Source organism: Lemur catta, chromosome X, assembly GCF_020740605.2.
Source record: "Lemur catta isolate mLemCat1 chromosome X, mLemCat1.pri, whole genome shotgun sequence".
Classification (NCBI taxonomy): domain Eukaryota; kingdom Metazoa; phylum Chordata; class Mammalia; order Primates; family Lemuridae; genus Lemur; species Lemur catta.
Window position 1 is genome coordinate 6,200,163 of NC_059155.1, and position 16,235 is coordinate 6,216,397.

General features: G+C 57.0%; 1 protein-coding gene across 1 annotated transcript in view; it reads left to right on the forward strand.

Annotated features, from left to right (window-relative positions):
* Positions 1 to 14,809: 14,809 nt before the first annotated feature.
* The window catches only part of ATP2B3 (ATPase plasma membrane Ca2+ transporting 3), a 42,763-nt gene continuing 41,337 nt past the window's right edge, over positions 14,810 to 16,235 (forward strand). Inside the window, 1 exon segment of the mRNA XM_045538167.1 lies at positions 14,810 to 15,017. Coding sequence (XP_045394123.1) covers positions 14,810 to 15,017 — 208 coding nt within the window.

Here is a 16,235-nt window from a genome sequence, read left to right on the forward strand (position 1 = left end):
ACAAGCCCAAGGTGACATGGCTGACTGGGTGGCAGAACACAAACCAGAACAAGGCAAGGGTGGAAATGCTCTGGGAATCTTGAGACTGGCAGTGGGCTCTTTTTTGGCCCAGATGTTTCTGGAGACTGTGTTCCAAATCAAAGTTGTGCAAAGGGGTCCTATGTCAGTGTCCTTGGAGAGCACCTTATTTAAAGGGGTCCCGAGGCAGCTTCTGTTGTTCTTAGGTGGGTCCCTCAGTAAACGGCAATCATTTTATTCAAATGAGAAGTTCTTTCCTGAGGCCACAATCTTGAGGCACTTTCTAGAGCTGTCCTGTCAGATGTGGCAGCCACTAGCCACAGTGGCCATTTCATCAAAATTAAGTAAAATCACAATTTCAGTTCCTCAGTTGCCCTGGTCACATTTCAAATGCTCAGTAGCCATATGTGACTGGTGGCTACCATATCAGACCATGCAGCTAGAGAACATTTCCATCACTCTAGAATGTTCTGTCACACAGAGCTGCTTTAGAGTGAATGCAGACCTGAAATCTCACACGGACCCTGAAGCCACCCCCAAGCCCCTACCCTGTGGCACAAGGTCACTGGCGTACAGGCTGACTTTTGGCCAGCCCCCGGGCTCGTGCTCCCTCAGAACCACCCAGGAGAGAAGCCCCAGAGGACGTTAGAAGAATGGTCCTGTGACGGGCCAGGCTCTGGTCCGAGAGCTTGATGACTGGGGACAAAAGGTGCCAGGCTGGGCTTGGGCACGTTCCCTCCCAAAATATGGCCAGCCACGCCAGAGGCCACATCTATGGGTGTGATGGGCATTATTTATTCAACCATATTCACTGTTGACCAGGCCCTGTGTTTGGTTCAGGAGGTGAACAGAGAGGAAAAATCAAAAGTGCTTCCTGCCTGTGCTTTGCTAAGTGGTCCTCAAAGAATCCCCAGTAACCAGAGTAAAAGTGCAAACATGGCTGGGGCCACAAACTGAGTCCCTGCGCCACCCGACCTGGGTGGCCCTGACCGGCCTCGTCAGGAGCCACACGTGGCTGCCGGCTACCATATGGGCAGTGCAGATAGAGAACATTTCCATCACTCCAGGATGTTCTGCCATGCGACATGGCTTTGGAGTGAATGCCGCCCGAGTCCTCATAAGGACCCGGAAGCCGCCCCAGCCCCCTCCCTCTGGCTCTGTGAAAGGGACCTGAGAGCCGGGACCTGCGCCTATGGGGGCAGCACGCGAGCACCCACACCAGCAGGCCTGAGGGAGGCGAGACGTGCTGGGGATGCCCGGACCTGTCCTTGTGCCAACTCTGGTGGCCCTAGCATGCCCAGCTTGGGGCAAACCCAGATCTGGCCACTGCTTGGTCCTGACCAGGTCCTGACCCTGCCGTGTGCGCTCAGGAAACTGCAGGGAGGACTCGGCGCTGGGGGCTGCAGAGGGAGGGCCTGGCAGCTGCACAGATGGGCAAGGCCTCGTTGCTGTGGTTGTGGTGGTTGTTTTAATAACGTTGACTTCTTCCTATTTAAAAATAATGCTGTTACCATGCGTGCTCTTTATAGAAAATTCATAAAACACAGAGATGCTGAAGACATAGTAACCCCTCCCCCGTCCTATCACCCATATGTGAGCCGGCGTTTCCATTTTATTGGACGTGTTTCTTTACACAGCCTATTTATTTTCACATTACTATAATTATAGCACGGGCTCAATTGTGTAATCTATTTTTTACTTTACATAAGCATTTTCTTTATTAATATAATCCCTTCCTAAATGAACATTTTTTCCAAAATGAATACAGTTTAATTTTTTTAAGATTATGAAAGCAGTAAGTGCTTATTGCAAAAATAATGAACTTGAACCCTGCAAAGAAGAAACTCCAAATGATCATTTGATTATTCAACAGATATGTATCAGGCCATCCTCAGTAATTACAATTTTTAATGGCTGAATAATATTCTCTCAAGAGATTATAATTCGTTTAATTATTTGGCTATTTTTGGAAATCCAGGCAGTGAGATTTGTCTCGCTTTTCTGCGTGAAGCTGCGAAACACTCACCCTATCCTGAGCAGGGTACCCAGACGGAGCATATTCGGCCAAATTGTTCTCCGAAAGGGCTTTTTCAGCGTGGCAGTGTTAGGAATTTTAATCAAAGAAACTGTCATAAGTATCTAGGTCAAAAATATCTACTTTAGTTTATATTTCTTTAATTACTGGTGAGGGTGACCAGTTTTCTCTGTTTATAAATTGTCATTTTTTGTGTGTGAATTATCTGATCCTAAGCTTTATTTATTGAGGTCTTAGTGTTTCTCTTGTGAAGTTTCAATAAACTTTATACATGAAAGCATAGTGACAATTTAACATATTTGTTGCAAATAACATATATGTTGCTTGCCTTTTAATTTTTTTCAGGCAAAAGGTAAACATTTTTATCTCACAATTATTTGTGATTTCTTCCATTGCTTCTAGACTGACAAAATCCCTTACAGAAATTTGAGAGCTATTCATTTCTGGATTTAACATGTGTCTGCATGCACGTGCATGCTGAAGGGGTTGCATTTTTAAGATGTCTCACTCTTTAATGTAGCGGTCAGCAAACCTTCTCTGCAAAGGGCTGCATAGTAAATATTTTTCAGTTTGCAGGTCACACAGTCTCTGTCCCGACTACCCAAGTCTGTGTGGCAACATGAAAGTAGCCACAGACAATATGCAAATGAATGGGCGTGGCTGTTCCAATAAAACTTTATTCACAAGAACATTTGGCTGCTAGATTTGGCACTTGGGCCTCGGTTTGCCCATCCGTGTTTAATCCAAGGGAAATTTGTCTTGGGGAGTAGCATGAGGTGAGGACCTAGGGTGTGTCCTTTGCCAGATTGCTAACTAATTGTCCTCATTTCTTTTATCAAATCAATGTTCCCCAGCTAATTTATGAGGCCTCCTGTAGCATGCACTGACTCCGGTATGTAGTTGGGCCTGTGTGCTTTTTGTAACTGGTATCATTTAATATCCGACCTGCTGGCCCCACCTCAGTAATCTTAAAGCAAAACAAAACCCCTTTGTTCGTCTTGCTTGCTTCTTCGTTGGTGAATATTAGAAGCATTTTGTCAAATCCCCCTTCCTCCTCCTCCCCAAAATAAAGCATGTGTCTCCGCATTCTCTGGACATGCTCAGATGCTCCCTGAGCCCGGCGCTGGCGGGCTCTCTGCAGCTGCTGTGGGTCCGCCTCTCGTAGGCACTGCGTGGGAGGCAGGTGTAGGCACACCAGAGCCTCCTGATCGGGAGACGGGAAAACAAAGCTGGCAGCGAGGATGAGAGCGGGAGATTGGGGAGTCGTTGCTGGCCGTGTCCATTCCGGCTGCTGCTGACCTCAAATGACAGAGCTCTGGCCTCTTTCCTGCTCTTTCAGAAGTCACTTCTTTGGCTTGCCCTGAATGAAGAGGTATGAAAGACAGCCACCATGGCCGCTTTTCCCAACTTACCTGGGAACTTCGTCAGTCCATGGGCTGTCCTGACACTCAGAATTCCCTGCCGTCTGCATTTCAACACCAAACCCTGAACACAGTTAAGACACATGAGGCAGCCAGCTCATAACTGAACCTATATTTGCTCAGATTACTGGTCAGGGGCATGGTGATGGCACAGGACGTGACCTCATGGGGAGGGGCCCTTTCTCCAGATTGGACCAGCCTGGCCGAAACCACTCAGTGCCCTCAGAGCGAAGTGTGGGGAATGTGCCCAGCCCCACTTCCTGGGCAGGGCGAGGGTTCTGGGCTGCATTCAGACTTCTACCTGCCTTGCCCAGCACAGAGGTCCTTTCCTGTCCCCCGTCCACAGGCCTCAGCTCCCTTACTCTGAGAAGAACCTAGGACCAGACACCACAAGTCTTTGTTTGGAGCCACAAGCAGCTGGTGCGGGCTCCTCTGGCTCCTGTGACGGGGCAGCCCCTGCAGTTAAGGAGGCTGCCTCCCGACAGTGCCATGCCTGGTACAGAAGAGCAGGAAGAGGGGTGTGGGCAGGCAGGGGGCTGTCGCCCTGGGCTTGGTCCTTGGTGCGTCTTCCATCCAGTCTGGTCTCTTCCCCATGGCCTGTGGCTCACCTGCCCACAGCATTGCGACCAGCAGTCTAGCCTTTGCACTTAGAACCCTCTGTCCTGGGTGGGAACACAACAAGAGTGCCCCCTTGCAATCCATCCATGGACCCAGAGGGTAAGAATGGGCTGGCCTGGGGGCCCCCCAGAGAGGCCCACGTGGCTGTCTGTGTAGGCGGGACAGGGTGATGGGTGGGTGGTCCCAGGCAGAGTCAGGGGCAGGGAGAGGGACCCAGAGGAGAAGCTGCGCTAGACCCCCATGGGCTGTGGGGCACACTGAGGGGGAAACTCCAAAGCCCGCTTTGGCATCGCATCCTGACATGAAAGGGACCCTCCTGCCTCTGCAGGACCCCCACTCCCTCCAGGCACCTCCTGGGCACTGCAGGAGCTTTGTGGCACCTCCTGTGGGCTTTGATGGAAATGCTTCTGGATTTGTATACCAGGTTCCTTGGTCAGAAATAGTCTTTCAGGAGCCAGCAGAGCTCAGGCTGTGTGATTCAGACAGCTGCCAAGCCCTGGGTACCCTTCAGGTCCTGCGGCCACAGCCAGTGGGGGTTAGCAAGGATGCCGGAGCAGAGGCTGGCAGCCTCTCAGATGACCCTCCCTAGGTCGCAACTTCTGAGGCATCCTCTCTCAGGGGCACTGGCTCTTCCTCCGCCGCTACATTTGGCAGTGGGCATCCTGCCTCGCTCAGCCTGGAAAAGTAGCACCGATGCTTTGGTATGCTACTGCTCTGCATCCGGGTCACAGAAGGGCACCTAGACTTGACTCCCATCTGTAGTATAAACTCACCTTTTCTGTTGCACCCAGCACCCCTGCCCTCGCCTCTTCCAAATGAATGCCAAGGCCAAGACCACCAGCCCTGAATGCCCAGAGTCCTCACATAGTGACAGTCCCGCTCAGCTCTTTCTCCACACTGCATTGGCTCTCTGGGTGAGTCAGGCAGGTCACTGGGCCTGGTTTAACCTCCAGCCAAGCCGGGTTCACTGAGGGACACAAAGAGGCTCCCTTTGCAGCTGGAGATATCCCGGGGGGGGCACTAAGTGAGCGCACACATTTCCAGCCCCTCATGTGGAGCACTACCTTCCAGATCCTTTCATTAGCCCCTGACCTTGACCCCAACGAGTCCTGCCCAGACTGTCCTCCCAGGGATTTTGGCCTGTTTGTAAAAACCAGATCACCCCCACCAAGATCCACAGTGGAGCCCCCAGGGCTTGTTCCCCAGGAGGACACGTGTGCAGCCTGCTAGTCTCCTTATCTGGTCACTGCCTATCCAAGCTGGAAGGACTCAGCCCCAGGCCTGCAGCCCTGTGGCCTCCAGCTGTCTATAATTTCCTTAATTACCCATTTAGGCCTTGACTGCTTCCGGTGCTGGAGCTGGCTCCGGGATTGGAAGCTGGCAGGGACGGGCACTGCGGTACCATGGACAGAGCTGGGGAGGCTTGGGGCACCTCTTGTTCTAGCCATGTGTTCTCTGGCTATGAAGGGCTGGGAGGACAGGGACCCGGCTACCTCCTGGTCCCCAGACACGAAGTCTCTGCCCCTCTGTGGGTTGGAGTCTTCCACTGAAGCCAGCCAACGGCATTTCTGGGTCTCCGTGCCACTCCCAAGAGCACAGGCCCGGCCACGCCTGTGGGGCCGTCGGGCGCGGGGCGGCGTGTGCGGAGCAGGCGGGGGCATGCGGCCGCGGCTCCTGCCGCAGTGCAGCTCTGCCCGCATGGCTCTCTGGAATTGGCTCATTAGTGTGGCTATGCTTCCTGCCCACCGGCTGCTCACGCTCCTGCGCTCTCCCCCTCTGCTGCTTGGGCTCTTGCCTTCTCTGACAGGAAACAAATGACTGTCCCCCAACCCTCAGCATAGAGTTGTGGCCTTTGTAATGAGACTTCAAGGCCCCAGCCAGAAAGGAGCTTCCAACTTCCCCCTGGCATCCAGGTCCCCAGTGCTGCGAAGGCCACCTGTGCCGGAGTGTTGACTTCTCTCCAGAAACATCCTGGGGAGACAGCAGTGACGGGTGAACCCTGAGCTGGGGAAGCATCTCAAGAGGCACGTGGGTTCAGCCCCTGGCCAAGCAGAATGTTCTGGCTTCACAGGTGGAGCCTGTCCTGACCTGTGAACTCGGAGGCCTGCTGGGCCGCGGGACAGCTCAGGGCTCCAGGGCAGGGAGAGGGAGGCGTGCGCGGGCAGGACCGGACTCGACACAGAGCACAAAGAGCATTCTCGTCGCCCATCTTCAGGGAGAAGGTCTAACAGGGAAGTGCACCCAGCCCCTGAGGACCTGCCTAAGTGGGCCCTGTCCTCACACCAACCCAGTGAGGAGGAATGAGGACCCATTTCACAGATTAACAAGTGAAGGCCTAGAGAACTTGAGTGACTTGAGCCGGCTCACGTGGCCAGGCCTCTCAGACTCCAGCGCCTGTATTCTCCAGCCCTGAGGTTTATGGGGACAGATTTCCTGTCCAGTCACTCTGTTGAACTCTTTTAATTGGCTCTAATTATGTGTTTGTTGCCTTTCTGGGGTTTTCTGGGCAGTAACTTGGCAGGGGAGCAATATAGAATCCTCTGAAGCCAGGCCACCTGAGTTCATGTCAGCGTCTGCTCCTTGCTCACTGTGTGACCTTGAGTAAGCACCTTAGCCACTCTGTTCCTCAGCTGCCTCAGCTTGACCGTGGGGCTGATGACCCCGTGCTGCAGGGCTGTGGCGCAGAGTGAATGCAACGACTGTGGCACAGCACAGGGCTCGTTGTTGCCTGTGAGGGGACTGCCATTCTGTCTCTTGCCTGTGGCTCCGTCTTTTCCCTTCTGCTTTGGCCAGAACTTCTAGGACAATGTCTAATGACAGAGGAGAAAGAAAGCCCAGCTTCAGATGGTCACATGCCCCAGGAAACCCAGGAAAATGTAGGGACTTTGTCGGTCCTGGAGACTTTGGGGTGGCCTCCTGGCTCTCCCAGACGTGGGGCTGGATCTGGGATAGAGGGAAGCCTGGGGCTCCTCCCTGTGCACACCTGAACTACTCAGGCCGTGGATTCGCCTCTTTAACAGAGACCCAGCATAATGGCTTTGATAAGAGAGAAGTGATTTCTCTCTCACATAAAAGTCTAGGTAGGCAACCTAGGGCGGGTACGATGGCTTCTTGGTCAGGAATCTGGGCTCCTTTCATTGCGTTGCATGTGGATTGCATGTGCAAGATGGCACAAGATATCTACTGCAGCTCCTGTCTCCACATCAGCATTCCAGCCAGCAGGAAGGAGAAGGGGAGAACACATTCCTTCCTTTAAGGACACAGTCCTGAAGTTGTGAAGCCAGAACATTTTCTTTGGCCCGGGGCTGAACCCATGTGCCTCTCGGGATGCTTCCCCATTTCGGGGGCCATCCCCAAGCCTGCCTCGGCCCCGCATCGCTCCTGTCTCCCCAGGGTGTTTCTGGAGAGAAGTCGACTTTTGATCACATCCAGTTGGCCAGGACATAGTCACATGGTCATGCATAGCTGCAAGGGAGTTGGGGGAATATAGTCGTTAGCTGAATGACAAGACACCTAGCTGAAAATTAAAATACGATGTAGGAGGTCGGGGAATAGGTAGCAAGTATCTGCCACAGCCTTCTGGGGTTCACTAATGGCACACAGCACAATGGCTGGTGTGGCTCGCTTGTATTTTGTATCATGGTAAAATACACATAGCATAAAATGTACTGTGTTAACCACTGTTAAGTGTGCAGTTCAGTGGCAATAAGCACGCAGTGTTGTGCAGCCACCCCCAGCGTCCATCCGCAGACCTTGTTCATCTTCCCAAACCCAAACTCTGTCCCCATGAACACCGACTCCCCTCCCCCGGCCCCTGGCTCCCACCACCAGCTTGTCTGTCTCTATGGATTGGACTGCTTACTCTGGGGACCTCACATAAGTGGAATCATGCAGTATTTGTCTTTTTGTGACTGGCTGATTTCAGTGAGCACAATGTCCTCGAGGGTCATCCATGTTGTAGCCTGTCTCAGAATTCCCTCCTTTTCATGGCTGAGTAATATTCTACTGTATGGATGGGCCACGTTTTGCTTGTCCATTCTTCCCTCTGTGGACACTTGGGTTGCTTCCACCTTTTAGCCATTGTGAGTGATGGTGCTATGAACGTGGACGTACAAATATGTGTTTGAGTCCTTGATTTCAGTTCTTTTGCATGCATACCCGGAAGTGGGACGGCTGGGCCCTATGGCAATATTACGTTTAAGTTTTGAGGAGCTGCCATGCTGCTTTCCATAGTGGCTGCACCATTTTACATTCTATGGCAGGGCTTTAGCTGGAGCATTCTAGGCCCCCTGGAGCCTCTGGAGGCAGGCAAACGCGTGGTCCCGGACTTGGACAGGCATCTGGATGCCCTGGGAGCAGTGTGCTTTACAGCACTTCTGAATGGGATGCTCTGGGCCCAGGACTCTGCATTTTTAAAGCTCCCTGAGTAGGGCGGCCGGGCAGCTGCTGTTCTAGATTAGACTAAAGCACTGCCCATCAGTTAGCAAGGGATGCTGTAGGGGTGCACCCACCCGGAGGTACAGGCCGAATCGGGTAATGTCCTGGGTCCCTGCCACCTCCAGGAATCTAGACTTGTGTTTCCCCAGGTTCCAGAATCCTCCTTGGCTGGACCCGTATTAGCGGGCACTTCCAACGCCTGGAGTCTGTGCATCTGTGTCTGTTTGCTCGCCTGGTTCTGGAAGGGCAGTGCCCCTTTGGCCTTGGCAGCAGCCCCAGTGTGTCCCCAGGGTGGCCCCTCCGAGAGGCAGAGCTTCAGGCAGGTGGGTGCGTGCGTGAGTGAGGAGGGGCGCCATGGTGATGGTTGACCCTTTTTCTGTTGTCACTGTTTTTGCCCAAAGCTGTTCCAGGCGTGAGAACCACTTGGCGTGTGCACAGATTGTACCAGGAACAGGGGGAGGAAGGAACGGAGCAAGGGGGGTGGGGGAGCCTGTCCCTTTAAATCTGTTTTCTCGGGTTTTGTTTCCTTCTCTTTTCCCATCCTCCTCCCTCCAGCAGCGCAAGTGGTGGAGCTGTGAGGGCCCAGGAGCTGCAGTGACAGCGCCTCTGAAATATTAATGAGGCTGTTCTCAGCCTTGGCTCCTTCCCTCCCCCCACCCTGGCTGCATGCAGGCCTCGTCCTTGGAACCCTCCTTTCCCCTCCCCGGTGGTCGGTGGCCGTGGTCGCCAAGGTGCCTCAGGTGGAGGGGAGGGGGCAGGGGTGGGCAGATGTGGGACATCAAGGGTTAAAGTGTCTCCCAAGTGGACACTGGCCACCCACTGTGTCTACCTGCCCAGGATCACACCAGGCCCAGGAAAGGATAGGTGGCTGCCGGCCAGGGTCCCCTCCTCCTGTGTCCTCTCCCCACCTGCTCCCTAGCTGGTCCCCGAGCCCCACCCTGGGTCTGCCAGTGTGTGGCTGAGCCACCCACTGGGGGAGGCCGGCACCACCCAGCCTGTGAGGACCGGGGCCGGGCCCCTCGCTCTGTTTTGCGGGGTCCGGCCTGGGCTCGAGGTGCCTGGAGGTGGAGAGAGGATGGGGACTATCACCGCAAGGAATCCCCATAATGAGTCACGTTGCTGAGCAATGGGTACTTCTAGAAGGCGAGCCCTTGCTTGGTGATCTGTAGGGAGACGCTGATGTGCCTGGTTAGGCCCCTGGGCTGCCGTCTCTTGCCCTCTGACTCTGGGTTCTGCTTCCTTCTCGCCTCGGAGCCATGGTGTCCTGGGCCTGGCTCTGGCATGGGAGGCAGAGGAGGCAGTGGCACCTGGCAGCCTGTGTCCCATCATTGGCATGAGGACACGTGCCCACATGGACCCCAGCAACTGGGTTGCTGCTGTGCTGGGGCAGCACCCGGGTGAATTCTAATGTGACTTGGAGGACGGAGGGGGGTGTTACCCCTCTTCTGTTGTCCCCACATGGAGCAGGTGGCCAGGTGGAGTGCCTCAGCACAGGTGGCTGAGACTCACCTCGGGCCCCATGGAAAGCAGGGCCAGGGACCAGGCAAGAGCAGGAGCCTTCCTGAGCCTCAGTTTCCCCCTCTGTAAAATGGGGAGAGTTCTCCCGGCCACATAGAGTGTTTCTGAGGGTGCTGTGAGGGAAGCTTGTCTGTCAAGGACTGGTACACAGATGTTGGCAGATGTTGCAGGTGCTGGCTCAAAACTCAGCATCTGGAGTGGGATCCCGACAGAGGGGAGCCTGGGAACAGAGGTGCCCCCCCATTCAGGAAGTCCCTAGCTTCCTGGAGGGTGGTGGGCTGCCCAGGGCCTGGGGGCAGTCCAGGGGAGATGTAGTTGGGGTGCCGACTGGAGGTGGCCAGGGAAGGACAGTACAGGGGAAAGGGGAGCCCTGGGTTTCTGCTCAGGGGCATTGAGTTGCTGGAGGGCAGGTGCTCTGTTTGGGCCCGCGGGGTGGGGAGGGCATCTGTGCACCCCTGGAGGGAAGGGTCCAGAGGTGGCTGGGTGTTGAGCCTGGACTTAGACCATCCCCTTCAATGCTCCAGCCACCCCTGGAGGTAGCAACCTGTTGGCAGTGACGCAGCAAGGGTGAGGCGGGCCAGGGAACCCAACGCAGGTCTCTATTCTCTCCACCCCACGATGCTGGCCAGTTTGTGCCAGGAGGGAGCAAATGCCAGAAGGTCCAAGTCCCCCTCTGTGGAGGTTCTCAATTCAATTAAGCCAATTAAAGTCTGAAAGAAGAAAGAGCACAGAAATGGTGTGTTCCCTTTGGTGCCTACAGACCGTTCTCGGCAGCCAGCCCAGGCCGGAAGCTCCCTTCTGTTCTTGGCCATTTCAGTGATGGCTGCTGTCCTTATTCAGACTGAGGGGCCATTGCCCAGGCTTACAGAGAATGCGGCAGCCAACAGTCACTCAAAATGGGCCTTGCTTTAACTGATGGCTCCTGTCCGCCCTGTGGCCTGTTGCATTCATGAAGATGAGGAAGGTTAGCAGGAGCGCCCCTGCCCGCCCTGCCCTCCAGGAGGCTAATTCCACCGCCATGGCTCCTGAGCTCCTCCTTCGTGAGCCAGGCCCGTCTCCATCCAGGGCTGCCCACACGCTCAGAACCGCATGTGTCAGAGCTTAGGACCCAGTGAGTGGGAAAGGCGTGCTCCCAGGTCACTGCAGTGCCCAGCAGAGTGGAGTAGGAGCGGGTTGTGGGATTATAGACCCAGCAGCAATCAATCTTGGCTGGGGAACAGGCAGAGACTTTCTGGAGAATGTTCCACTTGAATTGTGACTAAGAGGATTCGTGGGAGGTCGGCAGGTGGAGCAGGGACAGAAGGGCATGCGGTCAGGGCTCGAGCTGGCAGCGCGTGCGGTTGGGGCAGGCGAGGGCAGGAGCAGAGCCGGAAGGCACCGGGAAGCAGTCTGGCCTCGGCTCCACGGGGATGGGGGTTGAAACAGCAGCGGACTGTGGAAAGAGCCTTCTGTAGCAGCAGGGTGGTGACCGGGTGCCTATCAGGTGGTAGATGGGACATGGGGCTGGCTTGGTGGGGGATGAAGGATCCTGTGGTGGGGAGGGCCAGGAACCTGACCCCAGGGCAGTGGCAGAGGGACAGGAGGGGCTCGGCTGCAGGGAGGGGACACAGCTAGGCACTATCAGAAGTCCAGGCCTTGCTCCCCACCCAGTAGCCATACCATGAGTCACTGCAGTCCACTCAGCATCAGCCAGGGGCCACCAGGCCTCAGTGACCTTGCCACTGGCCTCAGGGCAGCCCTGCTCTAAGAAGCAGGCATTTCTATCAGGCCCATGCACCATCTAAGAGGTCACCCAATGGACCATTCACTCTGTCACCCTTTGAAGCCCACCCGTGCCAAAATAGGTGGGATGCCACACCACTTTGGCTTCTGGTCCAAGTGGGCACAGAGGCCAAAAAGCAACGAGATCGTTCAACTGGCTTCTCTTTGGAAAGGCCCTAGGCGGCTCGGTGGAGGACGCACAGGTGCTCTGCGCAGAGGCCTGCCTGCCTACGAGGGCGTCACAGCCTGGGGCCCCTGCTCGTGCTTCCACTGGATGGCAGCCCTCGCGCACGGCCCATGCCTGCCTGGGGCCTGTGAAGCCAACTCCCAGGGGGTTTTGTGCCTGCTGGTGACCCTGAGGCTGGCTAAAGCCAGTGTCTACACAGACGAGCCAGACCCCTCGGTCCCCTCTGGTAGCCAGTAAGCAGGGTGGCTGGGGGACAGAGCCTGAACCCGACAGTTGCAGCGAGTTGCTATGGCACAGAGCAGCTGGAGCTCAGGGCTGGAGGAAGGAGAGGGAAGGCGCTCCCGGCAGGGGCACCGTCTTAAGCAAAGGTCCTGGGGTGAGGAGGTGAGGCTGTCTGGAGAGGACGAGAAGTGCAGGTGGCAGTTAAAAGCTGCCATTGTTGCATTGTGTGGTCAGAGGTAGGGGACCCAGCTGTCCTCTTGTCTCTGCCACTTCCCTGGCCAAGCCTCAGTTTCCTGCACTGGCGAAAGGGAGAGCAATTCACACCTCTGCCACCAGGGTGGCTGGGCCATGTGCACACACCGCTGCTGAAGGAGCCCGCGCTCGCTCAAGCCAGGAGAGCCACAGCCCTGCCATCCGCTCCGGGCTTCTGCCCCTCTTTGGCCCCCAGCCCCTGCCCTCACTCCTACCAGAGAGAGGGATTTAGTCCGCCTTGCTGAGGCCTTGTCCCAGCACACAAGGCCAGCGCCAGGCACAGAGGAGAAGCTCGGTCAATATTTGTCAGGTGGCCAAGGGAGGAACAAGCAGCGAGAGATGTGTGGGAGGGGACAGCACGGAGCATTCGTGTGTCCGCCATTTTGTTCCCACATCTTCCAGAAGTGAAGGCTGTTCTGTGTGGAGAGTTAACACTTAGGTGCCCAAACTTTTAAAACGTGCGTCACTTTGGATGGACATTTTCTGAAGCGCCTTCTCTGCCCCCAGACCTCGTGGGCAAGGACTGCCATAGGTGTGCACACCTTTTCTTAACACCTGAGGCCTCTGCAGGGGCACATATGGGGAATGGCCCATTGTTTGCCAGGGACTCTGGTCTCAGGTGGCGCTCTCTGCTCCCAGCACCCACGAGGGGCTTGTAGGATCCAGCCTGCTGGGCTCGCAGTGACAGGTGTGGGTCTCTCCCGACAGCAGAGGCCACGGACTTGACCATATCTGTTGTGGCTACCCAAGGGCTTTTCTACCTTTCTTGGGGGCTCTGGGTTATTTGTTTCCAGGGAGAGTTCTAGATCAGAGACCTGGATTGGTGGCTAAGTTCTACTTCCCAGAGGCTCCTTCTGAGCCAGGAGCTTCACCAAAGGTGAGGGGTTGGGCCCACTGAGCCACTCTGCGCTGTTGCGGGGTCCAAGGCCATGTTTACTGAGACTAGTTCGGTTCCACAAGGACGTGGGGAGCTTAGCACGTGGCCTTGGGGGATGCGCCCACTTATGCGCAGGCCAGGAAGGAGCTGTGGGGAGAGCAGCTGGGGAGGGCCACGGCCCAGGCAAGGAAGGACACAGGCCCAGCTGGCCACACGGGCACCGCCAGACCTACAAAGGCTGCAGGAAGAGCAGCCTGGGCACCAGTAGCTCCTCGGGTGAGGTGAGGGCTGTTGGCATGATAAGGGGGACAGTGAGAGGGACGACAACGTTGTGATGCTCTGCAGAGAGGGGAGGCGGTGTGGCCTGGCAGTGGGCTGGATGCCTCCAGTGTGGGGAGAACTTAGCTCCTTATTTTGTCATCGGGAGGGAAGAAGCGGGGTGGGGGGGGACATGGTGCTGTGGGGCAGAGTTGCCAGTGACCTGTGGCTGCTTTTGGCTTTCTCCGGTGTGCTGTCCCCTCTTCCCTCCCCTTTCACTCCCTCTGTCCCCTTCCTCTCCTTCCCTCTCTCCCTCCCTCCCTCCACCCGACTTTGTCCTTCCCTCCTCTCTCCCTCCATCCCTCTCCCCCTCCCTCTTTGCCCTCTCCCCCTCCCTTTCCCCCTCCCTCTGGGCCTCCTCTTCCCTCGCCCCTGGCCCCCCAGGTACCCTCAGGGCCGCAGAAACCCCCTACATGCTAAGCCTTGACCTGGAGCCCGGCTGGCCCTGCCCATGGCTCGGCCGCTCCCTGGAGCCCTGCGCAGCCCCGGCCTGAAACTGTAAGCCACTGAGGCCATCCCAGAAGACCAGCAGGGACTTATAGCGTGTCAGCGGCACAGGGCGAGTCTTAATCAGGCAAGAGCAGGGAGTAAGACGGGGCACACAAGCAAGGAGCTGGTGGTGGGCATGGGCGTTCGCAGGAGAATCTAACCATACCGGGCACAGCCGGCCACCGATCACTGCCAAGACGCCACCCTCCCTCAGCGTGAGTTCCCAAATGGATCTGGGGGCACTGAGAGCCTCCATATCCCAGCTGGCCGGTGCTGGTGGCAGCAGGGTCCCAACAGGAGGCACTGACACTTGCTACTTCCCCACCTGAGCAAGCCCTGCCAGCTCTGGGTGCTCACGGTGGAGCCTGGCAGGGCATGAGAGCCGCTGGCCCAGCCTGGGCGGTGAATTTTGCACTTGGTGAGTCATGGCTCAGGCTGAGCAAAGATTTGCAGAGAATGGTCTGGAAGACTAGACCTCAGTTTTGTCCCAACCAAGTCCCCCGGCTTCTTGTCACCTCCTTCTCCCCAGGTGTCCACACTTAGTGGCTTCCTCCACTACTAGCGCACCTTCCCTGGGCACTGGAACTGCGGGTGGCGGCCTGTCCCTAGCTGCGGCTGAGCTGAGGCTGCACCCGTGAGAAGGCCCGACAGGCAGGATGGGCGACATGGCCAACAGTTCCATCGAGTTCCACCCCAAGCCCCAGCAGCAGCAGGAGGCCCCCCATGCGGGTGGCTTCGGGTGCACGCTGGCTGAGCTGCGCTCCCTCATGGAGCTGCGAGGGGCTGAGGCGCTGCAGAAGATCCAGGAAGCCTACGGGGACGTCGGCGGGCTGTGCAGGCGGCTGAAGACCTCGCCCACGGAGGGTAAGGCTGTCACCTCCTCCCAGCCGCTGGGGTGTCCTCAAGGCGGTCCTTAGCGCTGAGGCAGGGTGGGCTCCAGGACTCTGCGGCCACTGCCCGTGCCCCTCCTCCCGGCCACTTCCCTTGAGTGGGGGATGCTCCGTGCAGAGTGGGGAGGCTGTTGTCCTGGACGGGTGGCTGTTCTCCACAGAGCAAAATAGGGGGAGGGAGGAGATGGGAACTCCGCCAGGCGCGTGAAGGCGGGGTGGGCCCCAAACTGTAACCCCAGAATGGCTTCTGAGGAATGGGGCGGGGCAGGCAGCCTCCTGTTGATGGAGGAGGAAGACACAGCCCCTGTCTACATATTTGGGGGTTCCCTATGCACTCAACCCTGTGTTCAGTTGGGGGTTCAGAAGAGAAGACAGGGTGCAGGGTTGCAGGGGGCCTCTCCCTGGCACAGGGCCATTTGGGCCAAAGCTGGGGCATTGGGGGAGGCCCCAGAGTGCTGACCAGAAGGGCAAGCCTGAGGCAGTGTAGGTGTCACTGCTACAGTGGGCCTCCAGAAAGCCCAGTGAGCACCCTCTAGAAGGATCTGGGGTGGAGGCCTGACTGCCATTTTTGGTCCTGTCTCTTCCCTGGCTGCTGGGGTCTGCTGTGAGGCAGAGGCCGCTGGGGAGCCGGGCCCAGCTGCAGAGTCCAGGAGCTGGAGTGTCCTCTGACCCAGCTGGCGCTCGCCTGGCAAGGCTGCCGGGGTTGTCCCAGCCCGGTGCCAGGCCTGTTCCCCGGCCAGCGAGAGTTGATTTGATCAGCAGCCCGTCTCGGTGGCACCTTGGCCCACCCATCTCCTCTGCTCCTGCCCGGGCATGGCCCCCAGCACCTCCAGCCTCCTGCCCTGCCCCCACCCTGCTTGGAGACTGGATGCTCTGGCCTCGGGCGTCTGTGCGTGGGTGGCACGTAGGCCGGAGGGAGGAGTGGAGAGGGAGGGGTGGCCCGTGGTCCAAGCCAGGAACCTGACGTGGAGTGGCCTTCCCAGGGTCTGCCTGGGTCTCCCTCGCTTTGTGCTGTGGAGCTAACGCGCCCACGGACACTCTGCCTCGCCCGCCACGCGCCAGCTGGGTGCAGCGTGCTGTCAAGGCAGATGGCTCGGCGCCGGGCCAGAGGATCTCTTTCCTTCCCTCCTCCTTGCCCGCCCCCCGAGGACTCGGGCTCGGAAGAGGCTAGGGTGGAGGGCCATTTAGCCAC